The sequence below is a fragment of the Aythya marila genome, assembly GCF_965140915.1.
Source record: "Aythya marila genome assembly, chromosome: 8".
Lineage (NCBI taxonomy): Eukaryota > Metazoa > Chordata > Aves > Anseriformes > Anatidae > Aythya > Aythya marila.
Genome location: NC_139049.1, coordinates 26,769,351 through 26,796,895, shown reverse-complemented (window position 1 = coordinate 26,796,895; position 27,545 = coordinate 26,769,351). Strand labels below are relative to the sequence as shown.

Sequence of the window (27,545 nt, the reverse complement as noted above, 5' to 3'; positions counted from 1 at the left end):
TATGAAAAAGTCAGCTCAAAAACTAGTCGTGGTCAGAAAAGCAAATGACAAGAATTAGGGAAGAAACATAAAAGGAGAAGGAGCATCATTGCTCTTGTATCTGGAAAGCACTTTAACATGAGACAATTAGAATGTGATGTAGGGAAAGGATACGTGGGTGGCCAGAAGTTTACAAGGGGCTCTCCACAAGGCACAGTTAAATAGACTGTTATCTTCTTTAAGCTGTGAAGCCTGAAAGGGGTAGGGAAAGGCTAAAAACCAGGAGTGTCACCAAGTCATTCACTGTTTCTTCCAGGAAAACAACAACAAAAAAAAACAACCACTTAGAGTTGTAAAATAAAACCACAATGTGAAAGGTAAAATAAATGAATGAATGAATAAATTTGACTTGGGACAACCTGTAGGCAAGCTACTGAAATTCTTGACACATGCTAAGAAGCTGTCAAGGATTTTAAGAGACTGGATGAATCAATGAAAGAGCCACCCACCAAGGACTTTACGTACTGACACACCACTTCTGGCTCAGATCTGTGAGCTGAAAAATAATTAATGGCAGTGAGCAGTGTATTCTGGGTAAACAGATGTTTTGGCCATCTTAATGTTCTTTCCAAGGCATCAACAGGCAGAAAATATAACGGGCTAGATGGATTTTGGTCTAATTTGGTATAGCCATTCTTACTGTCCAGGAATCTGACTGTTAACGATCCACACCAGATAAGCAGAAAGACTGGCTTGAGTCATCTCATTTTTATTATGAGGGAAGTAAAAGTTTCTCAGTTCTGTCCCACGTAGTGGGTGTGAGGTGCACGTAATGGACAGTTTACAGTTTAGGGAGTACCTATGGAGAGTAGCTGAAGAAGAAAAAAAAAACCAAAGGTGTAACTGGGAGCCCTTAGTGATGATCCGCACCAAATGCTCAATACATGAACATGACATCTGCATATAAATCCAAGGAAGAGATACACAGGAGAACAGGAAAAGTATATTTAATTTTCTATTAAACTTCCAACCAGAATACATTTTCCCAAAACAAAAGTTAAAGCTTTTACATTACTGATAAGAAATTCATAATGATCAACACCAGATTTTCTCAGGAGAAAACAGGTAAATATTGGTTACATTCCCTCTCTGCTCTCCTAGCAAACCATATCTTTACTGAGGGCTAAGTATAATCAAATGCTACAAATCTCAAAGCAACATTTTAGTTGCTACCTAATTTTGGGTAGTTTTGTTTTAATTCCAAAGTCATAATAAGAAAAGTATTTTATAGCAAATTCATAAAGCCTATTCTAAAAAAAATGTTGTTGGAGATCCCCTTTATAAGACCATTTTAATTTAAGCAGCAGCAAATTTGTTAGAATGTGAGTCTGAAAGCATTTGCATGACCTGCTATTAGTCTTTTAAAAATGCAACTTTAATTGATTTGTCAAACTATCTGTAACCTTCCTCACTCTCTTCCCAACTAACCTGAACAATAATAAGCAGCCTCATTCAACTCTAAGTTTTATAATTTATTTTTTTTACAGATTAAAACAAAAATGTTGTTTCCATGATACCCACCATATACCATTTGCAAGAGTTAGTGCCTCAAGCTTAGCCTAAAAATCTTTGCCATATACAAACCGACGGAATTGATTAAGAGAATTAAGGTCTCTAACCAAAGAATTTAGGTGAGAGAGGTCCAATCAAGCCCAGCCTTTGCCATATTGTCAATGTCTAGTTTCATTCTAATCTGTTGTCAAGAGTATCAAGTACTGACTGTTTACTTTAGCAAGCTCAAAGTTTAGCTTTGCCTGGCTGAAGTTGTAGGTTCTGAAGTTTCATTGCCATGCCCATGTTCCCAGAAACCTTCAATTTACCTTGAAAGAAAGCCTAAAAAAACAAAAGAAAAAAACTGTATGAAATGCAATACAACACATTACGCCAAACATACCCCTCCCCAAAGTTATAGGCTATTATATATGTGCAGGTCTTGGTCTGCAGTATTATAATTCTAGTAGTTCTAGCAGACACCTCACATTATTGTATAATTCTATCTTCTGACACTGAAAGATCGAATAATAACCTCAGAAAGTTTATATTTGTGAGACCTAGAGAGAATAAATTTGATAATAGCATTTTTCTTGCATTATCAGAAAGCAGTCCAAACAGAGGGCTGACATTCCTCCTATCTGAAGTCACATGGCAAACAGTAGCTTCCCCCTTTCTCTGCAGACCAAACATTATTATATCCGCTTCTGGATTATGCAAAGGATGTCTGAGACAATACTTGTTCAGAAGAGTAGAAACTGCTGAAGTCAGGTTTATTGAGAGAAGCAAAGACTGACTTATTCAGAGAGTTAAGAACTCTCCCTTTTTCAGATCAGCCATGGCAGTTTTGGAAGAGTGGATTTATTAAAAAAACAAACAAGCAAACAATCAAAAACCTTAAATATGCTCAAAAAAGCCCCCAAAATATCAGTACTATTATCCTTTCATCTTCACTGTACTTACTGTCTGAGGATTCATTTTGCCAGTCATCAGAGCTAACAGATCAGCATCAGCCATTGTAATTATACAATCCGCCTTCTTATCTGTAAGACGGAGTCGACAACGAAGATTTAAACTGAGAAACAGAACAGTAACACAAACTACAACTCCCTGAACAATCTGTTGATACTACAATTCAGCACTAAGGTATCTCAAGTACCTACAAGGTAAGGGCCATTAAAAAGTATCAGCAAGAGATCACCTAATAGCCAACAGGAACCTGTGGCACCTTGTAGCACAGACCATCCCAGCACTGAAGAAAGATGGGCCTTTCTGAAAGGTGCTAAACGAGTTTATTCATTACAAATAAAAAATAAAAACCTTGTAATCAGATAATGTTAATTTCAGGTATTCACAGTCATCTTAAGTTTTATCAAGCTTAAATTTTCTAGTATTAAGACCAACTCAGAATAAACCCATCTTCCCCTGTGACACAGTGAAGATATTTATCACTGACATTTCATGCATTTCCTGCCCCGTTCTTCAGTGGGAACATGTGCCTTCTAGAAGTTCTTATCTGAATTAATTCAAATTCAGAAGCTTCTGGCATCTTCTTCCCAGAAATGAGCTTTGAAAGATACTTTTGGAAGCTCAGATGTAAGTATTAATACATGTAACAATGGGTTAAAATCTGCACCCATTTTTTCCTACAGTCATCACATTATGACAAAATGTTGTATGAACAACAGGGAACAGTACTTTTCTTTCTATAGTATCTTAAATAAATGAATTCAAATGAAATCTAAAATCTCCTTTCACATTTTTAATTAAAAGCTTTATAAGCTTTATGATGCATGTTCATAGATATGTAAGATTCTGAGGACAGACTGTTGTCTTTGTCTTTGTATTTACAGTAATAGGATGCAGGTATTAAACAAGACACTTTTATAGCAAGTGTTCAAATCATTTGTTTCCAATACTTTTAATTGAAACCCACCAGTCCTTGGGTCTTATATATATATATCTGCCTTTTTTAAGATGGACCTTGAAGTTTATGTCAGCTAGTGCAGTATTGAAATCTGTCATTTTATTGCTTAACTAGCTGCAGAAGAGAAGTAACTGGACTAGAAAAAAAAGTTTTGGTTTTGTATTCTAGTTCTTGCAGGAGTCATGTGACACATCTGTCTGGAGCCTCTAAGAAAATATGCAACTAATCAAACAAAATTTACAGTAGAACAGTAAATCTTTATCTTAAAGGTCATGGATTAAAGTATTGGAAATAAGAAAACTTAAAAATTAAGGTAGCTCTAACCCCAGTTTTGTTCAAGGTCACTACTCTGCTTTAGCAGAGTATGAATTGATAATCTTTACATTCGTTTCATATATTTTCTGCAGTGATATAGTAACACTGACCTGAATTAATCGCCACAGAGCCTTTTCCATTTTTCACGTCTACTACCCAAGTTGCTTCTTTCCCACCAGGACCATCTTTTATTTTGAAGGCAAAGACACCACCAATTTTCTTGACAAATTGCTCTCCTTCCTGTAATGACCACGTAATGTGCACATTATTCATTTTCTTTAAAGGAATTTTAAAATAGAAACAGAGAATACTTCTTAAAAACATCTTTTTCTACTAACATATTTGTTTCCCTCTACTAAGCTTAATTTGAACATTTAAGAAAAAAAAAACATTATCTCTATTAAAATCCGTCAAACAAACAAACAACTATCTTAAATCTTGTCTTGCTGTAGGTCTCACAAAATGTTCTTTCTTCTTTTAATTACATTTACAAAGCATGCAACAGACACCAAACTTGTGTTAGTTAGCAACCTCCTCGCATATGACCTAAACTTGCCTTCACTGAAATATTCTTATATAAAAAGAAATCCTTTACAATGATGGTACAGAAGATAAAGATTTTGGACAGTGAAGATTAAAGTTGTAATATTTGTTTCAACAAGAAGTGCTAAGAAAGTGACTTATGCTATTTTATTTCCTTCAGGTTTTGCACATGTTCTGTCATAAATTAAAAAGGCATTACAGGCAAAAGTAGTAGTCAAATACCTCTTCGAGCTTCTTTTCAATCTCTTTGAAGACCAAATGTGACTTAAATCCATCAACAGCTGCACTTAGAGGCACAGCTGCAACACGACCAGTGCTGAAATGCAAAAAAAAATAATTAATATATCTTTAATCATATTTTCAACACCTTCAAATTATTGTGAATAGGCCTAAAACCACTGTGAACAGCCACGCTGCAACAGTTCAAGCAATACAGAGCAACTACTTCTTATCTAAGCGAAGCTTACTTTCTGATGGGCTAGACAGTCTGCATTACAATCCCTTCAACTATCAGCCAACTCCATTGCCACGCTGTGTGTGAAGGCACAAACAGCGTATGCATCATCTCAAGAACTATTTTTTTTTTTTTTATAAAACAAAGTCCTTTAGGAAATTAATCCAGAAGTTTTGCTGTCGTATTTCCTGAAGTGGTCCTCCTTTCTGCCATCTTACTTAGTAACTACTTCTGGTCAAATTATTTCAAAGTCTTATTAAAAAAAGTTCAAGTGACAGAATCACTTATAAAACGTTGCTAGCACTTATCTGTGTGGTACTAAGAGGGAAGTATCCCTGTAGGGGTTTGCTATGTCCACAATAGTAGGGACTGTGTCATTTGAAGACAATGCACAATTTTGCTAATAAACTAAGGTTGTAGTAACAGGATGTAAAACTGTAAGGTATCAACAAAAAAGCAGATTTGTTTTAAGAACTGACCCAAAATGAATCAAGTTCTGCTATCATTTACCGTGATATAAATTCTTGGCAACTCCTACTAAAGCCACTAATTACAGGCTAGATCTCAATCTAATGATTAGGTCCCCGAGCACTGTTGTAGAAAAAAATTGTATGAAATATCTTCATAACCATAAAATGCCACCACCTTTGCCTTACTTATGCAATGCCCAACGTTCAGTTACATAAGTGGGGTATGAACAGATCAGCTGCAGTGTTTCATTCCAAAGTCTTTTGTGCATTAGTGCAACTCCCTGTGCCAGGTATTTCCCACATACAAAGCCTTTGGGAGAAGTGAAGGTTTCTAAGCCTCATAATGTAAGAGACGTTATTATTGCTAAGATTTCTCTGCACTGAAGAAAGAGTTAAGAAAATTCTCAATACTGATGAAGGTCAAATCACCTGTAGTAAGTAAGACAATTTCTTCAAGAGAAGCATCATCTATACAAACAAAGCTTTTCCTGACTGACAGGAAGGCACTACTACTTTCAGCATCTCAAGGTTAATGATGTAAATATAGCAACAGATTCCCTGTTCTGTAAAGTTACAAGCTTTTTTAAATTTTTTTTTTTTTTTTTTTTTAAAGATAAACCTCAATGCAATGGAAAAAAGTGTATTAACTACAAATCTCCCTTCTGACTTAAAACTGTATACCAACACCCACTCACATTTTGTAAGCACGTTTGAAGAGATCCCGTGAGAAGACCCAAGTTTTCCCCTATCACACACATTTTCTCACATGGCCTGTCCTTCTTCCTTGCAGACTAAAGAAGTGTCAGGATTACAGCTTCTGACACTACACTACAAAAAGCTACTTGCTGAAGCCCCTCAAAATTCAATTGCTGCTCTCATTACCCGCTCCACAGATTATTGTCATGCCCCAGGAACTGTCCAGCTAAAACAGACATTTAAAAATGTGAGTTGGGAGGGGAATATTTCTTTCTGGAAGCCCACCATGACACATTTTAGCACTCAATGTTTTTTAGAAAAAGTGTAAAATATCGGTGTTAAGCTTTAAAACCCCCAAACAAAACATCCACAAATAGTAGCTCCATTTTTCTAAACAAGGTGCAAAGTGAAAATGCAAAGGAAACTAGATTAAAAAAGCCTCTTCTGAGATGTTGATATAATTAAAAAATTTTGTATTTTCTCTCAATTCCTGTCCATCTTAGCTTACAATCAGAGCAGACTGAGAGCGCTTCATAGCAGCATTCTCTTCTTGCTCTGAATCAGGATATAATTCCAAATAAAAATATTTTTGCCAGAACTAAATCAATAACATGCCTGCATTTTAGCAGGTACTTAGACTACCCCATGTAACACATACAGGGGAGACCCAATTTGTCATGAAGTCACACCAGTAACAATTTTAGCAGTGAAAGCATTGATCACTCTATTCTGACAGATACTGCACTTTCTTTCTTTTTCTTTTTTTTTTTTTTTTTGACAAGGCCCTAGATTCAATTAATTTCTTCAAATCCTGTTTTGTTCTTGGAAAGGTGGTTTGAGGGTTGATTTTTGCTTTTTACTTTTTCCTCCAAACACTAGATTTGTCCTCAATATAAGGCGGAGGGAATCACGCGGGCCAGAAACGGGCCATTTCGCTCTTTTTAGCCCACGAAGCTCCCCCTGCGCATTGTTTGCCCGGCTCTAACTCACAACCTCCGCCTACAGCTGCGGGTCCCCAACACTGTGAGGGCACAGCTTTCCGCCACAGCTCTTCCCAGCGGGGAGCGCAACGACAACCCTTAAATTTGAGGTAGAAAAAGGCACATTTGGAGACCTCGGGGCAGAAAGGCGACGCCGCCTCACACCCCAAAGGAGGCCTCGGCTCCGAGGCCAGCCCCGACCCCCTCAGCTCGGCCGGGCCTCGCTTGTCCCCCCCCTCTCCGGGGGCGGCGCAGGGGGCCGGGGCCGGGGCCGGGTCTCACCTGCGGGCCGGGGGGAAGCCCATGCCGTACAGCGTCACCACCGCCGCGCCGCCCAGGCCCAGGTTGTGCTGCAGCGCCACCTTCGCCCCCGGCACCTGCCTCCCGCCGGCCAGGCCGCGCAGCTGCCAGCAGAGTTCGGCGCACTGCGCCAGGCCTGAAAGATGGAGCACAGAGCGCGTCGCCGCCCCGCCGCCATCTTCCCGCCGGGGAGCGGCCCCTGAGGGGAGCGCTGACCGTCTCGGGGCGGCTCCGGCGGGGCTGTGGGGAAAAGTGGTGTTTATGGTGTTTACACGCACACACACACGAACAATGCAGCTGGGTGGGCTCCAGTGTAACGCTCAGGTTATGCACCTCACACTTTGCTACCAGACCTCCATCCCTCACAGGAGAGTATCTTCTGGGCTGTCAGTGCGCGCTGTCTTAAAAATAATTATCAAACACAACTCAGCACTGACTTCTGAATCTCCAAGACATAAACTCATGACAACCATTCCTGTTTCAAGGCAAACACATCTGCTACCACATCCTTAGAGCAATGCTCTAACATCTACCCCAAGTACCTCAGAAGCACGCATTAAGCTCACCTCACCATCGTGGCATGCATCTCTGAGTAGAAATTTGAATTCACGTGCTAAATGTAACAGAAAACTGTGACAATCTTCTGAAAACTTTTTTTTTTCTTCCACACTACAAATGCCTACTATTCAAAATGACCATAACAAGTTAGCACTATACTACAACAGAAGATATAGTAGTATACTATACCTATACTATATATAGATAAATATACTATATCTATATATACTAGATCTAGTATATATACTATATGTAGTATATAGTATATATAGATATATATAGTATATATATATATAGTGTATATATATATAGTATATATATATAGTATATATATACACTATATATACTCTAGTATATATACTAGATATATACTATATCTAGTGTATATAGTATATCTATATATATATATATAGTATCTAGTATATATACTAGATACATTAGAACATAGTATACTGTAGAAGAGTCCTAGAATACACAACTGTGATTTAAAACTACTGCTGGACCAAGGTCATTAATGTAAGGAAGTAACGCTAACAGGTATACTCCATGAACTTCCTTCCCTAATAAGATATTACATGAATACATGCAGTATGATTTGAGAATGTGAAGTCTTTAGAGCTCAGCTAACCAGAAAGATTATTTTGGGAGGCTGAAAACAAACATGAATTCCTTTTCACTAGTCTTGATTTCAAGGTTACATTTACCTTTTCCTTCCCCCTACCACTCCATCAGCCATTTCTGCAGTTCTCGTCCAGTTCACATTTCTTCCCCCTTACCATCCACAGAACCCTGTCCCTTGCCATAGGCAGCTACACAGTCCTTTGGGCAAGACAGGCAGAACCTGCATTTTATGCACTGAATTTTACACATTGCCAAGCTATACATTAAGGAAGGGATGAGTAAGAAGTTTTATAATTCCAGTCATTTATGAGAGTTAGCAGGTTCCATACACACACTCTTAGCTTCAAGGAGAGAACGTGTACCATGGGACAACCTGCCCTGGAGTGGTTTGGAAAATTAAGATGACTTATATGACCTCTGATTAGCATATAGCTATCCTCAAGACTGATTTATAGTGAAATTAACCTGACTGCCTGTAGACATGTAATTTTCTGCATTTTAATGGCTCTCCCCCTCAATCCACTGAAATAGAGAGAAGCACAAATACCAGTAATTGCCTCTACATTTATCACTGTAGAAATGACAAAATATTAACACATACCTAGGAATGGAATTCTTATATCTAGTCAGATTCCAGTTGAATGAGAACATGAGAATGTTCTTCTTCCAACGTTTTCTAATACTCCCCCCCCCCAAATTAACTGGGGATTATCTAGATATTACAGCTATTTAGGTCAAGGTTTGTTGTTTTTCAAGGTTTCGTCTCCAGCTTTCTGCCATGTAATCTTTTGCAAGCAAAGAAGGTGAATTATCCTCACAAATCCAAACATGTTATTCAAGAGGCATTTCATGGAAGCAAGCACAGATAGCTTAAAAAAGCATAGATAGGAAAAAAAAAAAAAAAAAAAGAAAGAAAAAAAAAGGAAAACTTATGTTGCTTGGAAACAGCGACTAACAGTGAACTTCTGTTGTAATAACATCAGATAAATATTTTGACATCCAAGACTTCACAGAAATAGCTTTATTACAGCTAACAATGGTACAAGCTATTCAAATGTGATAACTATCTCCAAAATCTGAATTTTGAAGTATGACTACATATGAAAATAGTTATTGAAACTATAATCATCAGAAGTTGTGTCATTAAGCAATTATTTAGAGGGAAAAAAAAAAAGCTGTTTCGTAGGTTGCTTTAATATCAACAGAAAAACAGCTCTATCAAATTAAACAAGTATTAATGATCTAACTCACACTCCAAGTCTTTTGGTTTGAGCAACTCTGCATGGTCAACTTGCCCTAATACTTGCATTAGTCAGAAATGAGAATCAACTCCAGAGCTCCTCCTAATTTCCTGAAATCCTCATTTCTTTCACACAAATACAAGTGGGAAGCTTCTGTCTGGTCAAGAACAGTATCTCATATCTTAGTGCATGACTAAATAAAATATTTTTGCATTACCTGTAGCACCAAGTGGATGTCCCTTTGAAATCAAGCCACCACTAGGATTCACAACCCATTTTCCTCCGTAAGTATTGTCTCCTCTGTCAATCAGTTCACATGCTTTTCCTAGAGAACAGTATTTATAAAAGAAAAGTGTTCATTATTTTATAAAAATTGTTTTTCATTTCGACTGGCACTAAGCAAAGATGCTGCAAATACTTCCTCGCAGTCAATAAGAAATACAGATACCACACATTTTACAAAGGGTAGACTGAAATTTGCTAAACATTAACGAGACTTGTTGATGCTTCTGGAGAAAGAATGTGGATTCCACAGTAATGTGAAAAAGCAGCAAAATGGCTAGTATCTGATGGCTTTTTTTAATTAGCAGTTCAACTGTTTTACTGTTATACAGTAGTATGATAGAATCAACACAATGAAGCTATTCATTGCTTTATTAATGAAACTACAATGGACATTATGTTTTTGTAAAAGAAAGGCTAATTGTAATTTGCAACTGCTGTTAATATATTTTTATTTATCTCCAATAGAGATTACTTGCAAGATTATCAACACTGAAGAGCTCATGCTTACGAAGCTTCATCTGGGTACCATCACACTTCTCAAAACATTAAGTGCGAGATTTTAATTTGCAAAATCAATAAATCAATAAATCAATCAATAAATAAATAAAGCATATCCCTGCAGAAGCAGGGAGCGAACTGACAACTCTGTCACACAAGTGTCCTGCTGGGCACAACGCTGAACATGACCCAACAACATGCCCTTGCCACAATGAAGGCTAACTGTATCTTGGGCTGCATTAAAACATTAATATACCAAATAAAATAATCACTCATATGACTAATGCTTAGGATTACTTAGCATCCAGCCTATTAGTTCCCAATCCTCTAGCAGACAGTTCTCCCCTTAACTAGTTCCTTGGTCTCTTATTCTTGTACCAGCTTCTTCAACCTATTTGACTAATGTCAGTATAAAAATAAAAACCTAAAAAAAAAAAAAACAAAAACAAACAAACAAACAAAAAAAAAAAAAAAAAAAAAAACAAGAAACAAATTGCTGCATTTCCTGTATTTACAACATACTTCTGCCCTTAAATGAGAATGTCAGGTTAGTCTTGCACATCTAAATCTACAAATGTATACCATTCCATTAATCTCTAAGTCTTAATTAGTCTGTCCTTCCAAGCTTCCAAGGTAAGTTTCACATACTTTGAGGTCAGACTAAAAGTTGGAGAGAACTGCACAATTAAATAGTTACCAATTTACCATATACAAAAATCATTAGTCAAATAGACAAGAACCATTAGAATTATACTGCATTTTTTATTAAAGGAATTAAGCTAAAATGCTTAAAGTATATTAAATAATGTCAATAATTTTCCATATTACTGAAGATATCATAAAAATACAGCAAAGGCAGTAAAGAGTAAGCATTCAACCGCAAGCATTAGAAGACCTTCAAACACATAAAAGAAACTTTCCTGAAGACCTATTAAGTTGTTTCACTGAGAATACTCAGACTTAATACAACACACCATCTAGTGACAGTATATGATATTTTCTCAAAATGCTTAAAAACAAATTGAAGAAAGACTGTATCAGATGATTATCTATGCAACAGATGAATAATTTGGCGTTTGAATAGATTAAATACTGAAGTAGCAGTTCAATTAATTATTTGAAATCAAACTAAAACCTCTTAAACTGAAAACTTCATTAGTTTGACTTATATGCATAAAATTAATTTCCATTACACTAATTTAGACAGATGAGCATTGTTATATAATTCATTTTAGAACCTCTGCAAAAAATTCTCTCTATTTTTAAAGACAAAGATGTTTCAAGATTTTTAAAAGACACAAAGTCAGATAACTTGTTTAGGCCCTCTATGGGTAATTCTTGTTTATTTTTATCTTCCTCAAAAGGAAATACAAAGATGGGTGGAAATCTCAGGGTAAATAAGAACATATCCCTGAAAAAGGTTGTAATTCTGAGAAAGATTAGAGTTCTTAATCTCCTTGTCCTGCTTGCTTAGAAGAGCTACTCCTGCACAAGCTAGCCATATGATTTTGTATAGCTGTCCAACACTTTAATCTGCCTCGTGTACTTCTCTAGAAGTCACAGTAACTTGTTAAATGAACTCTACAGTTTATTGGTCTTCTTTATGTTACTACATTGCTAGCTTGCTTTTTCCTCTTAGGAGGTTAGCAGTAAGATATTCAAATATATAAGATGTCTAACGTACAACTCAACGTTCTAATTATAGGAAGAGGCTAAAAAGATATTTTTAACACTGCCCATTTTATTAAAACAATGATCTTCACTGATGCTATTACCTTCTGGACAGAGTCCAAGAGCTTCATAGGTAATAAACTCATTAACTGAGAAACAGTCATGGAGTTCAATCACATCAACATCAGTAGGTTGTAGACCTGCTTGTTCAAAACATTTTTCTGCAGCTCTTTTAGTCATATCATAACCAACCTGTAAGAAGAACAAATCACAAGTTAAAATATCATTAAAGAAGTAATTGATTTCATTTCTATGCTTAATTTTTAATGTGCCTCTCCTTATCCTGTAAGTGAAAATAACCTGTCACAGGTGGCATTCTAATGTACTTCAATGCATCTTATATCATAGCCTTTAATTTCCGCATAGTATGAATTATATAGAAAGAAATAATACATTCTAAACCAGTTCTTAGCATGCAGAAACTTTTCTGGGGCATTTCCTTTATTTTCTCAACCTCGCTTACTAGCCAAATTGCTCCTTTGCGTGGCTTTGTCTCTAGTGGGTATTCTAATGGTTTAACTTTAATCCAATTATTTTGGTCAGTTTGCAGTGGGATTTAAATTTTGCAGTTCAAGTCTTTCTGTTCATTCTGCTTAAGTAATCATGACTATACATGACATAGTATTTCAGTTCCAATACAGCACAGACATAAGTAAAATAGGTTCACACGAGATAAACTATGTTTCTTTCTGTTCAAACTGTTAATAGGTAGCCTCTAAATAATTTGTTGAAAACTAGATTTTAAATACTTATAGATTTCTTACTGTTATTGCATAACTGTACTGTTTGTCCACTCCACCTGTCCAAATGAGTCTTTTTACATTAATTATAACTTGTTTGCTTACTGACATAGAAAAGTCTACAGGGTCATTAGGACTCTCAAGTATTATAAAGGAAATTTCAAACATCACAGAATACAGGATGGTATACCTACCATCTTCAAACAACTTTTCTCTTCAAATGTGCTTGGATAATCAGTAGCCATCACCTGGGCTAGAATTTCCACAGCTTGAGACTGTAAATGATGCTCTTTCACAAACTCCTCATTAGCCAGAACTGCAGCTGCAGCACCATTTGTTGTTGGACTAATTGAAAGGAAAATAATGTCATCATTCTAAATTATTAATGTCAGTCTTCCATAGAAGTACATTTGAAAACAAAGAAAAAAAATGTTTTGGCCGATACCACTGAAACTAAGGATTTCAGGAGTGTTTGGAGGAAACGTTCAATTTTTAATGCTTCAGTAATATTTATACAACAATTGAACACTGTGACATCTAAAAAGCAGAAAATATTTAAAATGATCTGTAACTTTTAATTTAGAAGTAAACAGGCTTATTTAAATAGGTTTGCTACCACATTTGTCAGAGTATCAAGATTTATTTCACGATGCTAAGTCACTTCCTTACCAACACTGTAAGACAGTCAAGTAATCAAAAACTTTGCGAGAATTCAGAACTTCATCTAACGTATACTCCTCTTGGAACTGGGAATACCTAAAAAAAAAAAAAAAAAAAAAGATGCTATTTTTAGTTTCAGTTATAACCCTTATCAATATATCATCAGGGAACTGTATAGCTGTTTTTACTAAATACAAGATATATGATAAAGAATTTATTCTGGGTATAATTCCCATTTCATAATAAAGAATATATTCTGCTAGGTACTTCTAAAATAATATCCAATTTTGCATGAATTTTGTAGCAGCAACAGATGTTTAATACTGAGATGGAATGCTTTACTCACGGGTTGTTGGTTGAATGACTGTGATTCTTCCATGCAATTTTTGCGAAGTATTCTGGATTTGTCCCTGGAAGGAGAAAGCAAGCTGTGTTAAAATACCTGGTTTACACAGACAGTGCTATCATAACTTTTAAAATATTGTATTAGTGTCATAAGAAGTTGACCTTCACAAGCATTTCTACAAGAGACTCATTGTTTTGAAACTTTCTTTAGAACTCACCATAGGTGTAAAAACTAGATAAAGACTACTCATACTGATTAAGTTTTAGCTAACAGAACATCATGCTTGGACGTTTAACACTCAGTAACATAACATAGAGAAAATAAGCATGTTTTATTTGAGGTATTACTATATTGCTGGAACTTGAACACTCGTTTTCATAGCAGAACAAAACATTTGTGGTGAAATATTGGACTCCTTATTTTTTTCCCATATACTAGCCTAAACATACATGTAAATAAAACATGCTTAACAGACTGGGAATGCTACCTGGGAGGCAATTCCCTTATCTCGTGAAAGTATGAGAGACGACAGTGGCAACAGCCTAATCCTATATATTTAATCAAACACTCAAAAATTTTTGTAACAAAATTCAGTCACAAGCCTACCTACCCATCCTAAGACAAAAGGACAGAATGCAGAAAGTTATGCAATCATATTGCACAGACCTTCCAGAAGCACAAGCAATACCATTAAGGTAACTAGCAGACTCTCTATCACAGGCTTAATTTTATTTCCCAATAGTATTGTTTGCCTACCCCTCACCTACTTTTCTGGAGACAACCCTACACCCAGTACAACTATGCAGTTGTAGCACTCATGTAAAAGACACAACACTGAATACTTTTTTTTTAAATGAAATTGTAGTGTATATATTTTAAATCACTTCACTAAAAGATGATAATGGCAAAATATATTTTGACAATACCGTATTTCTCCATATGTTCTTTGCCAGCACTTGCAAACATCTGAGGTGCTACTGGAGCACTTGCTAAGCCATATTTATCTATCATAATTTCCAAGTGTTTGTCCAGTGGATTAGTTCTGTCCATAAACTAAAAAGAAGAAAAATAGTTTAAAAGCAAGTCATAATTTCCTCATGTTTACAACATCCCCACAAAAGTGCCATGGATTTCAAGCAAAATAGAGGTGGTTTTTTTTTTGGTATTTTAACAATTCCACTAGACTATATGTTTGTTGCATTTCAGCAACATGTTTTGAAGCTTTCATGATATCCCAACTGTGAGCGTGAACAAGCAGAAAACGATTAGCATTGTCATCATGACACTGATTTGTGGCAAGGACCACCACTATCTGATTTCTATCACTGCTTTCAGAAGAGGACTTTGGGTATTTTTCACCTCAACTTAAAACTCTATAGTTAATATAATCCTAAATTATAAAATTAGTACTTCATTTTCAATCGGATCTTAGATGAACTTCTATAAAGCACATTAAGGTTAACTCTGACTCATTTCAATTAGTTGTTTAATTCAACATTTCTCACCCATACTTCTGCATAGATTATCGGATTTCATAGTTCTGTACTTAAATGAGATACAGACTTGCCATACAGCAAAACACAAACCCCATACTTCTCCAATAAAAACTAGAAAGGGACAGAAAGAAAGGTTTACTGAAGCCCTAAGTTTTGGAGGAAGCATGTTAACTAGTCAATCGAGTAAGCATCAAGCCAAAAGTCCCAGATTCTTTCTTTAATTTGCTCTGTCATTTTGAGAAAGATGAATCAAATGCTCAACGCTTCAGTATTCTACCTGGTATTTTCATTACTTCCTATTAACCCCAACTGAAAAATATCTTTGTGAAGTACTAAAAGCCTGACAGACTACATACAATCAGTTCTAAAACATACAACATTTGCATATCTGAGCTGTAATCAGAGTCATAAAACTCATTACAAGTTTCTGTGATTCAAAAGAAAAAAGGTTTCTTCTAATTACCTACAGGAACACGTTAAAGTCGCTGGTATTTATAAGGATGTCACAGAGAATTAAGAGGTGTTTTCCATCTACTGCTGCAGTGAAATGTATAAAGTTTTCAGACACTTACACCTGTAGAAATGGATCCTTTTCCCATTTTCTCAAAGCCAAGTGCCAGAACACAATCTGCCAAACCTTAAAATAAAATTTTTGGCTATTTGAAACAAAACTTAGATATAAATGACAATATGTCCTATCAGTTATCTTGTTACAATAAATATCCATAAACATCTACCAGCTGTTCTTCCTCCTTTCTTAATTTTTAAAACCAAGTCAAGTTGGATTAGGAATGGCATTGATACAAAAACATTGATACTGAAGATTAAGAGATCACTAGAGGGTCTGGGATTATGTTTGAACAGTTCTCCACAGTTTAAGAGCATTTACCTTACATGATCAAGCACTTATGCCTCTGTCACAAATACTAGAATAATCACTCCACATGTTACTGCAGTTTTTGTTATAGAAGCATAAGGAATTAAGTGCAAGAAAGTATCAAAATCAACAAAGGAACTACAGAAACAGAAGGAACAACTTGTATTTGTACAAGTAAAAAGTATGAATTACTGGGCTGTAGAGCAGAATAACTCACCTCCCTCTACCAGTTGTCTGGCCATGAACAAGGCGGTAGATCCAGTGGCACAGTTGTTGTTAACATTAATGATAGGAATGCCAGTTAAACCCAAAGCGTGGTAGATGGCGCGTTGTCCACAGGTTGAGTCACCTTTACACAGAGACATAACATAAAGTAAGGTACATACTCAAGCTTCATTAGCTAAAAGAAATCCCACTACATGTATACAATGCTACTGGTTAAACTGTAAACTTGAAATTTTGAACCATCATCTCGAGCCTCTCCCAAGTATGCACAGTACAAGAGCCTTAGGAACAAGATGAAAATCAGACCTTAAAAACAGAAGTTTGTCCTGCTTCTGCAGAAACCACTTGTGAATCAATTGGAAGTAATGGGACTGGACAGAAGGGTTGCAGAAGCACAACTTGGAAGCTGTTGCAGGTGTCATAAAATTAGTATTTCATTTTCAATCGGATCTTAGATGAACTTCTATAAAGCACGTTAAGGTTAACTCTGACTCATTTCAATTAGTTGTTTAATTTAACATTTCTCACCCGTACTTCTGCATAGATTATCAGATTTCATAGTTCTGTACTTAAATGGAAAACTCTCCTGTATAGATATGTGGACACCCCAGTTTTGTCTACATCAGCTGTGAAGCATTAATTTGTAGCCATACTAATGTATATACTCTCAACAGGCTAACATGATACATTAACTCATGGTTATGTTTTTAATGTATCCCTGGGATTAAAACAGTTATGAATCTGACAGAGCAGAACTTAGCTATATCACTTAAGAATTAAGCCTCATCATCTTCTACGCTCTTGGGCTGAAAGTACAATGACACAGCTGATCCCCAAAATAACTCTTAAACTCAAGAGCACTGGATAAACAAACATACCCACTCTAGTGTACAGCCTCAATGCTCAAAGAAGAATTAAAACTATATTACAGTTTTCAAGTCTATTGCCATGAACAGTAAAATAAGCAATTTTTTTCATCAGTTGAATAAATATACCACCTGACCTTGCGGAAAGAGCTACTTGTATAAAATATATTTGCAAGACAGTTTTTTGGAGTTCTTATGACCAGCAACTAGAACTGTAAAGTCCGCAAATAAACAGACATAGATCCACGCTTATTAAAAATAACAATAATTACCAAAAAACCACGTTTCATACAGTTCTACAAATTGATGTGATTAAATATTATTATCTGAAATTGATGGGATCCCCCATACTTTATCCACACAGATGTAGATAACATTTATCCATATGTCTGTAAGTCTTACAGAGGCCGTATCACAACCAAAAGATGTTACTCACCATAAACATAACCCACACATGCCTGCTTCACTGCTGAATAGGGAATCCCAGCATCAGCTAAAGCCTTCTGGCCTAAAAAAGTTTAGAAGTTGGAAAGGGAAGGAAAAAAAAAGTTAGAAGGGAAGAAAAAAAAAAAAAAAGAGTTGGAAAAAAAGCAGCTATCACAAATTAGGTTTGCTTGTTATGTCTAGTATGCACAATTTATGCATCTGCATAAACACCAAAAGTGTAAAAATGCCTTACTGTATCATGTGAATGGTTAAAAAAGTCCTGCATCTTAACTCTCTTTAGGACAGTCTTGCAGTATTTTGAGTTTCAAGCAAGTTCCTTTACCAGAAAATGCTATCTAATCCATTCTGTATTTACCTGGTCCCAACAAAAATACGTTTCAGTAGTACAGACAGATATGAAATGATCTAAGTGTCCAATTCAATCTTAAGCTATCCTTTTAACTTTAGTACTGGAAGACAGTGATTTTAAGAGGTCAGCTACAGATTTTGTGAAAGTTTTCCTTCTTACCAGTTTTAGATTTGCTTTTTATATGTATCTACTTACTAAACAGATGTTCCTTCATACGTATAATAAGAAGATTAAGTTTAAGACTTAAAATATGTGCCAGCAGTCAAACTAAATGTGTTGTGTTTTAATTATTATTATTAAATTACCTGCCTCCTTAGCCAGGTCAGGGTAATCAGGGCTCTTCTCATTAGGCTTTACAAACTGACAAGAAAAAAAAAAAGAAAACACAGTGAAATTCAATACATCCTTTGCTCCAATTGGTATGCTTAAAAGCTACATAGATGACTCAGGAATAGGTTTGTGAACAATCAGGTTAAAAAAAATGCAAACAATTTAACTGACCCAAAAGTGCATACACAAAACCTGCACAATCCCCAGGTGTGACTGCCAAGACCCTGCCGTGACTTCAAAAAAAATCATAGTCCAAGTTTATGGAAGCACAAGACCATTTTTGCTCAGTCTTAAAGAAGATTCAGACTTGTACGTCAATGGACAATAATGTTGGCCAAAGCCCGTGGATGGGACAGAGGACAACTGCCATCTTCACTGAAGCATTACAATCCATGACTTTATCTTCTCAAATGCATTGATAAATACTTCCACTCTACTTTATTTTGTTCTACGCCTATTCACAATACTTTTTCTTTGCACTGAACTTAATTCCTCACAAGCCTCCCTTCCAAGCCTTACTCCACTTTGCTACGAATTGGAACGTCGGACTTTGCCCCTCACGGCTGGAGTCCACCAACACATTTGTTTTCTTTTCTATGTCATTTACAAAAGCGTCACTGCTCAAAAAAATCATCTCTCTGCTTCCAGCTCTACGAATTATTTGATGTTCACAGTCATTAAATTGAAATATGCTGTCTCCTTACGCTTACCTCCCCAGCAACGCTTAGCCGTACTTTCTGCTGCGCTGCCTTTCCTGAACTCTGGCTGAGAACCTTCATGCCGAAGGTCGTGAGAAACGTCAGTCAGTGACTTGCAAAGTCTGAACAAGACCTGTTTTAATGATGTTACTGGAGCTAATAAAGAGGTAAAACAGAGCACTGGCAACCTCTCAGATGCCCCCAGCTGCTGTGACCCATTTCCAAAACCGAAGGGCACGGCCTGGGTGCCTGACAGCTGCACACGCAGCACCACATTGTTTTGCTCGTTTTTTAGCACATCATTCTTAGGTTTAACACTAGAGAAAGGATACGATCCTAAAACCCTTCATAATAAAATGCCTCAGGTGTAACAGTCTGACAAGTTTTACCCTCCTCTTCCACACCATCACTCCTACCCACACAGCAACAAAATAAAGCTCTGAAAGCTGTCCTTTCTGCTGACTACCCCAGCAAGCACCAGCGGTCCAGCTCCACCCGCCGAGCTGGGTTTTAGGAAAGCCCCTGAAGCAGCTGCTCGGCTTTGAAGGGCGCCAGGGGCACCGGCTCCGAGCTCCCCTCAGGCACGCTCCGGGGGGAGCCGCCGCCGAGCCAGGCCCCGCGGTGCGGTGCCGGTGCTGGGGCCGATGCCGGGCGGGCAGCGCCGTACCTTGGTCATGCCAACGCCGACCACGAACACCCGGCGCTTCATCCTGGCGGCAGCACGGGCCCCGGCTTCCCTCACAGACCCCCTGATAGCGGCAGCAGCTGAACCGAGCGAAGAGGCGTGACACCGCCACCGCCCCCTTCCCACCCCTTCCTCCTCACGGCGCAGCGCCGAGGCCTCGTCCCCTCAGCGCCCTGCTCCCGCCTCCGGCTGGGGCCGCGCGGCGCCATGTTACTGCTGGGGCCGGGCCGGGCTGGGGGGCGGCTGCTGCTGCGCTGGGCCCGCGGAGGGGCCCCCGCGGCCGCCCCGCGGCGGGGTGCGGAGGTGCTGGTCGGCGGGGAGGGCGGCGGTGAGTGCGGGGGGAAGCGGGGCTGGGCCGGGCGACCGGCAGCGAGGTCCCCCAGGGGTCCCCCCGTGCTCTCCTGGGTGGCCGTGAGCCGCGGAGCCGGCGGGCGGCAGCGGGTGAGGAAGGAGGCGGTCGCCTTCACGAAATGGTCGCAGCCCTGGAAAGCAGCCCCGGAGCGCCCAGAGCCCGGTTTGCAGAGCACAAAGGGGGCAGAGGTGGCTGTGGTCGCGTGTTGCCGCCTGGACCTGGCGGTGTTGGGTGAAGTCCTGCCCGCTGAGGGGCTCCTTAGCTGTGAGTGAATCGGGGCTGCAATTCCCAAGCAGTTCTGGAGCGTGAACTGGGAGTTCGTGCTGCCCACGTGCAATTAAAGGTGTTTTTTTTTTCATGATGGGACATAGTTGAACACAGTAACACCGTGCATTAAAACCTGAGATAAGTAGCACTTAAACCAGAAACCTAACACAGATTTTTTCCCATTCCTGCAGTGTTTCTAAGACACATTCCTGGATGTCATGCTTGGTTTTTAAACACCTGCTTATTTGTTTTATCTGTAATGCTGTCGAATCTTGTCCGTCCTGCAACACTGGATGTCATAGGCAATTTCCTGGCACTAATTTTCCTGGATTTCGTGGCACCTCCACTTTTAAAATAATGGATGGCTTCAGAATGTACTTACATGCATTTTCAGGGAAGAGAAGATGCTGCATTTGCAGATATTGTTCCCAGTTGAATTACTGTGTCAGTGTATTTAATGAAGTGTAACTGAAATTGTCTCCTATTACTAAGGTATTGCTGAAATCCTAATGAACCGACCCCATGCAAGAAATTCATTGGGAAAAGTATTTGTAAATGAAGTGAGTATGGCCCTGACCTGTAAATGTGTTTGGGATCAAGATCGATAATTAAGTGTGACGAGAATAAATGGGAAATCAGAAACAAAGTCTTAATCTCTTGCTGAAAGTCAGCGGAGGCTGCGTTTGGAAGAGGCAGATTGTTGTGTGTCAATATTGCAGTAGCTTCAGAGGGGGAGCAGACACATTGCCATTATTTAAGTCAGCTAACTCAGATTCAAGTTAATATCATCACTTGAGTAATTACAACAAAGTCATACTCATTGTCACACCATAGCAGAGGTTTGGTGCTCTGCTCAAGGTTGACACTTTCCAGCAAGCGTCTGGCTTATTCTTTGTCAGGCAGGAGGGTTTAAGGGACAGCAAGGGTTCATGTTGGACTGGCAGTAAAAAATAGATGGGGAAAGCTGTTGTTCTGAGGCTGTCATGCAAGAATCCTGCTAGTTCCACATATGTGATTTCCAGGAAATTCCTGGCACCTTCACAGGAGTAAAAAGGGGGGGCGGAATTAAAACGGCATAGATTAGGAGTTTGCTATAACTTTGGTATATACATCTATATGCTTAAAGATTTTCTTCTTTTATGTGTACTCTTACAGCTTTTTAGCGCTCTGGAACAGCTCCGCTTTGATGAGAAAGTTCGTGTGGTGGTGTTCAAGAGCGAAGTGAAGGGCGTATTTTGTGCTGGTAGGTAACAAGGTCTGCAAACTATTGTTAAAAAAAATCACTGGCTGCTAGGGTTGTGTGCTGATCAGATTGTGTAGAAAAGCAGTTGGAAATGTGTGCTAAAAGAGAAACAGGTTGGCTTTTGAGTAGCAAAGAACATGTTCTCTCTTTTGCTTGTATGTCTCTCTGCTGTAGTGATGAAAACGTGTGACAGTGAGCCACGCAGGCTCTGTGGCTCACACACTTTCTTCTCTGTGCTATCCTTTGTTTTCCGTATATAACCACCTTCAAGCCCAGGTGCCTCTGGTTTTGGAGTCCTTGGTTTCCAGTTTTATGGATTAGGATCATAGATTGGTGCTCCTCTGAAAACTGTTTACAGGGTATACTCTAGCCACTGCTCCAACCCAAATGTCTACATTCCAGAGCTTCCCATGACCTTACTTAACCAGAATACTGCATTTCAAGACTTCTGAAGTGGTCTGTCCTGAGGTGTGGCAGAAGGGAATACAGTTGAGATGTCTCTTTCCCTGAATTCTTACTGTTTTGTCTCGTGCAATTTAGGTGCGGACTTAAAGGAGCGTGCACAGATGGATGATGCAGAAGTTGGACATTTTGTTAAAAGGCTGAGAAATCTCATGGATGAAATAGGTAAATGATTATCTCAATTGGAAAATTTGTCTCCGACTGGCTCCTCAGGTGGCTCCAGCTTAAGCCTGATACAAAGATCTGATGAGAGCTAAATACCAACTATACTGCTGCCATTCCAAGGACAAGATTACATTTCAGTACTGACTTCTCTAAGATGAAGAGCAGTGCACAGACATACATAAAAGTATCTGCTTTTAACAAAGCATTCTATATAAAATTTCATGTAATCCTTGGGAAACAATGCTAGAAAAAATGAGTGATGTTGGTTGTCCTGCTTTTAATATATACTCAAAAGTGTTCCTGACATGGTGCTGACCCAAGAACAAGGGACTTAGACCTCTGAATGTATTTGCTGAGTGTCAGGGTTGTGGTGGTGGTTTTTTGTTTTTTTTTATATATATCTGATACTTCCCACCCCTCTTTTTTTAGGTCTCACTAGAGAGATACCAAAGTCAAATCTGACTGAGATACCAGTCAGAACAGCAGGACAGTCATAACGAAGAACTACTAAATACTTCAGAATGTAGGCATTTAAAATTTCCAGAAGTGAGTGCAACAGAATTCTGGGAACAAAAGTTTATAATCTGTATTGTCTTTTCCAGCTGCCCTGCCTGTACCCACAATTGCTGCAATAGATGGCTACGCATTGGGCGGTGGACTAGAAATGGCGTTAGCTTGTGACCTTCGAGTAGCAGGTTTGTGTGTTGCTTAATGTAGGGTTCTTCTTGTAATCAGCGACTATATTTTAAAGAGAGCGTATCCTTGTGATAGCTGACTTACTAGAAGCCAGTAGGCTAGAAGAGGAACTTACACAGTTCAGGAAATGAGTAGGCATTTGTCCAGATACTGTGACATTTGGTTTCTATTGGGGAAGTAATTTCCTTACATTAAAAAAATACAGCCTATTTTTAGACAATATTAGACAATTCCTCTAGAAAACTATTAATGGGATTCAATAGTTCTTATGAAGTATTGCATCAGCACTCTAGTTAGATCTAACTTTTCCTGCTTAAATTAGCTTGGAACAAAAGCCTCGATTCTTTCATTTCCATTCTTCCACCCATTACAGTTCATCTACTGTGGTACCCAAGGTTCATTTTTCTATATAAAAATGCTCCATTAGGGGTAAGCAGCCATATTATATATCCCTCATCTGACTTGAGATGGACATTGATTAAGCAATTTCTAGTAACCTGGAGAAAAATATAAACTGAACTAAATTGCATACTTTCTTTTCTGTTGTTATTAAATAGCCTCATCAGCTAAAATGGGCCTTATTGAGACCACAAGAGGGCTTCTTCCAGGAGCAGGTACCTTCATTATATACTCAGTCTCTTACTTACTCAGCTGTACAGCAAATATTTTACTATTAGAGCACCTGAAGTGTGTTCTGTTTTGGTTTTGAGTTTAAATAACATCTTCTAGTGACCCAGGAGATCTCTGAATTGAGAACTGTCTCTGACTTGCTGTCAGTCTAGGAAAGTCCCTTTACTCTTTTTCCACTTTATCAAAATATTCACAGGGATGCTGAAGACTTTCAGATGCTTTGCAAATGTTGACATGTTCAGCAAGTAGTTGTTAAAAGAAATACACGATCCCTTCGTTTTTCAGACTTCCTTTTATGTAAAGAGACAAAATTCTGTTGCTTCCTTTAGCACTTCTAGAAATGGTAAACAATGTTCTTGCTCTTGTCATAAGGTGGAACCCAGCGCCTGCCCAGATGTGTTGGAGTAGGTCTTGCAAAGGAACTCATTTTCACGGGTAGACAAATTGATGGACAAGAAGCCTTCTCAATGGGATTAGTAAATCACGCAGTACCCCAAAATGAGGAGGGAGATGCAGCTTACCAGAGAGCATTAACTTTAGCCAAAGAAATCCTTCCTCAGGTCAGTATGTTGTTTGTATTGTCAATGCAAAGAAGTAATTTCTGCTTCCCTTAAGAAAGAACAAACAACTGAAATTCCATTTTGTGAAATACTAAAGTCTTGGTACCTGAAAAAGTCTAATTCTGACCTTGCTTGTGAATGCAGCTTCTGTAGGAACTTAGCATCCAGTTGCTTAACCCATAGGACAGTTTTCCTCCCAGACCTGCAAGACACATTGACAGCTTGCACTGTGTACATCTCTTACTCACTGTAAATAATGCCAAATTCTATAAGTTAACTTAGTGCAAATTTCTATAGATTAAAACTCAATTGGAGGTAGGGTAGTGCTACTACTATAACTGTTGTATTGTGAACCAGTGTGGCTTCAATTATTTTAAAGTTTGTTGCTTTTTTTTTTTTGTTTTGTTTTTAATAAAGGCTCCAATTGCTGTGAAAATGGGAAAACTGGCAATAAACAGAGGAATTGAGGTAATTTTTTAAAAAATACTGAGGTAAAGGAAGCAGATAAGCAGCTCTTTGAAATTACTACAATAAAAACGTTTATAACAGATAAACTGTAATCCTTGTTGAAACAAGGCATTTAGACACTTTTCAGGTTCTTTTAAAGACTTGCTTTAAAGACAAAATTAATACAGGATTTTGTTCTACAGATTGTAGCACTCCAGTTCTAATACAGCAGTGAAGTTTTATGCCGGTCACTAAATATGAATGTTTGTTTTGAGGGTGTGTCTCTTTTCTTTCCTCTCATCTGCAGGTTGATATTGCATCAGGGATGGCCATTGAAGGCATGTGTTATGCCCAGGTAGGTTACCTTCAGCCTACGTTCCCAAAAAGAGTAATTACTGCACATTTTCTAAAGCCAGATACTCTTAGCATCCTACTGTATTTTCTCCTCTATAACAGAAGACAGCTGAACAACTAAATCTGAAGCTTTGAAACATAATTCAAGTGCAGTTCCAGATGTCTGTATTATAGTGTTAACTGTTCATGCATAGCTGCCTCTCTCAGCCTGCCTGAGACCAAAGTCCATCCTTAAATAAATAACCTTCAGTGGGAAGTTACTGTATAATCCTGCAGTTTCAGCAATACATTAATTACAGTGTGAGTTTTACTAACAGTTTTCATCTTAAACTGAGATTCCTCCCATAGTCATTCTTTCTGACAGGTTTTGAGAGCAGGTACATTTCTTAATTAACCATTTAACTACTGTGCCTCTCAGGACTACTAAATGAATGGAAAACTTTATGTAATTTTCTTGATTTCTGGTCTTTGTCTTGGACACTGTGATTTTTACTACAACCCTGTCTCTTTATTTGCCTAATGGCTTTTGCTTCAATGGTACATCTTGCAATCTGCAAAAGGTCTGAGACCACTACTTCCAAATTAATTGGTACTTAAAAAGGATACTAAATTTGTCAAATAAATGCTTTTTTTTTTTTAAACACAGAATATTCCCACAAGAGACCGTCAGGAAGGGATGGCTGCCTTCAAGGAGAAACGACCACCTCGGTTTATTGGCAAATAATGCTTCCTGGCTTCTCCCTTCCTACCTCCCCAACCCCAATTAAAAAAAAAAAAAAAAAAAAGTAGGCATGAAGAGGGACACGCTAATTTCTTGGGATTATTTTTATGACTCCACTCTGTATACTTGGCTCCTTGCCCTGGACTGCATTTTTGAATAGTCCACTGGATCATTTGCTCTTCTCAAATAAAGATTTAAATTTGTACATCTGATCTTCTTAAAGAACATATACCTTTCCTTTCTTTGTTCTGAATGTGAAACAAGGTGGCAATAAGGCAGTACAGGGTCGTAGCTTGTTAACTAATTATTAATATCAGGATAGACTGTCCCTAGGAGCCTCTGATTTATAGGCTGAATTCACGGATCTAGCTTTTAACCCAATTCTCATGCCTGCTGCTCAGTTCCCCTTTTGTGGCTGAGTTGATGACTGCAGAATGATGTGTGTGGGCTAGGATGGGGAGCAGAACTGCTGTTTTCAGAGGCAGCATAGCCTGATCAACGTAACTTTTGATGGATTCTTTTCAGCCAGCCAGCTCTGAGGAATGCTGAATTACAAACAGTAGTCTGGTGTTTACTGCAACTGAAAGGGTATAGAAACTATTTCTAAACTTTGTTCCTAACAGTACAGAAAGGCATTTAAAGTCTAAACATTTGAACCTAGCTTCCTTCTCTGAATATAAGGGCTCAATTTCTCTTTGTAGAGAACTCATGAGCTGTGCTTTCATCAGGGCTAGCACCACTGGCCTTTAAGATGAGACCCTGACAGCAGCCCAGTATTTCCATAACAGTTTGTGAATGGCTCTAACAACCATACATGTATTTATACCTGCAGCTATCCATTTAGTTTGTTTTGTGGAACGTTTAAGTCTCCATAGCATGAAGTATATCAATCTAACTTAGTAGACAAGCAGGGGTTCTCTCCCCATCAGCAGCTCTCTGGCCTTTCCCTCATATTATATAAGTGCTGCAATTCACCTTTCCTGGAAATATTACTTTACCTAGCAGCTGAGGTGAAAAATTGGAGAAGTTTATTTTAAGGAATTCCCAGCCACTTTTGATTGCCCTTTCTTAACTAGGTTTTTATTATCTCTGCACATTTCCTTCCTTCCTTCAGTTCCATCATTCAGTATCTCTGTTGAAACATAAATTTAAGTCTGCTGTGGCAGCAAAAGCTCAAGAAAGCAAAAATTAATGCAGTAGCCATTCTAATTCACCTATCACTGTATAAGTCTCATCTACAGGGCCTGATTTAAAGATAGAAGGACCTGTTCCTCTGAGTTCAAAAAAAAAACCTCTTTCTGTTCAGTCTTCTGTGAACTAAGAGACAATAAAGCAGCCATGGACTCACCATGCAGATAAAAGCCTCGTTTTCAAATTATACTGCAGTTTTTTGTTGGTACTTTGTGTACAGGAAAGAAACTGGCTTCAGATGCCCATAAACATGCTGCATCTAAACATCAACAGAATGATGTAAAAACCACCACATAGCAATGCTCTTCCAAGTAATCAGACAGAGCAAGCAGTCTTACCACAGAAGCATGGTGTTTAACCCCAGTCTGTCATGATCAGTACAAAACACTGCTATTACTCCACTCAGCTGAACCCGTTTGGTATCAATGCTTGAGAACACACAAAACATCAGCATGCGAAGTCTGAATGTGCACGTACACATGGCCACCAGCTAGTGTATGCCAAACATCTCAGGCATGTTACCTCTCTCCCATCGCTTCTTTCCTCTCTGTTGCCCAACTGGAAGATGAAGCTTCCTTCTCCATGTTCT

General features: G+C 38.2%; 2 protein-coding genes across 2 annotated transcripts; one reads left to right on the top strand and one right to left on the bottom strand.

Moving 5' to 3' along the window:
- Positions 1-970: 970 nt before the first annotated feature.
- SCP2 (sterol carrier protein 2) lies at positions 971-19,978 on the bottom strand. Its single transcript, XM_082766671.1, has 16 exons — positions 19,851-19,978; positions 18,461-18,515; positions 17,796-17,867; positions 16,486-16,617; positions 15,964-16,028; positions 14,822-14,948; positions 13,896-13,959; positions 13,559-13,645; positions 13,084-13,234; positions 12,194-12,341; positions 9,853-9,960; positions 7,198-7,351; positions 4,538-4,631; positions 3,883-4,012; positions 2,494-2,573; positions 971-1,872 (listed from the first exon to the last, which is right to left on the bottom strand). Exons 1-16 carry the CDS (start codon positions 19,890-19,892, stop codon positions 1,777-1,779), a joined length of 1,605 nt encoding a protein of 534 aa, XP_082622797.1. The 5' UTR covers positions 19,893-19,978; the 3' UTR covers positions 971-1,776.
- A 31-nt stretch (positions 19,979-20,009) lies between these two features.
- ECHDC2 (enoyl-CoA hydratase domain containing 2) lies at positions 20,010-25,977 on the top strand. The gene is made up of 10 exons (XM_082766672.1): positions 20,010-20,196; positions 20,980-21,047; positions 21,643-21,730; positions 22,271-22,357; positions 22,960-23,052; positions 23,611-23,667; positions 24,056-24,243; positions 24,661-24,711; positions 24,998-25,045; positions 25,691-25,977. The coding sequence occupies exons 1-10, from the start codon at positions 20,076-20,078 to the stop codon at positions 25,766-25,768; spliced, it is 879 nt and encodes a 292-aa protein (XP_082622798.1). The 5' UTR covers positions 20,010-20,075; the 3' UTR covers positions 25,769-25,977.
- Positions 25,978-27,545: the final 1,568 nt, after the last annotated feature.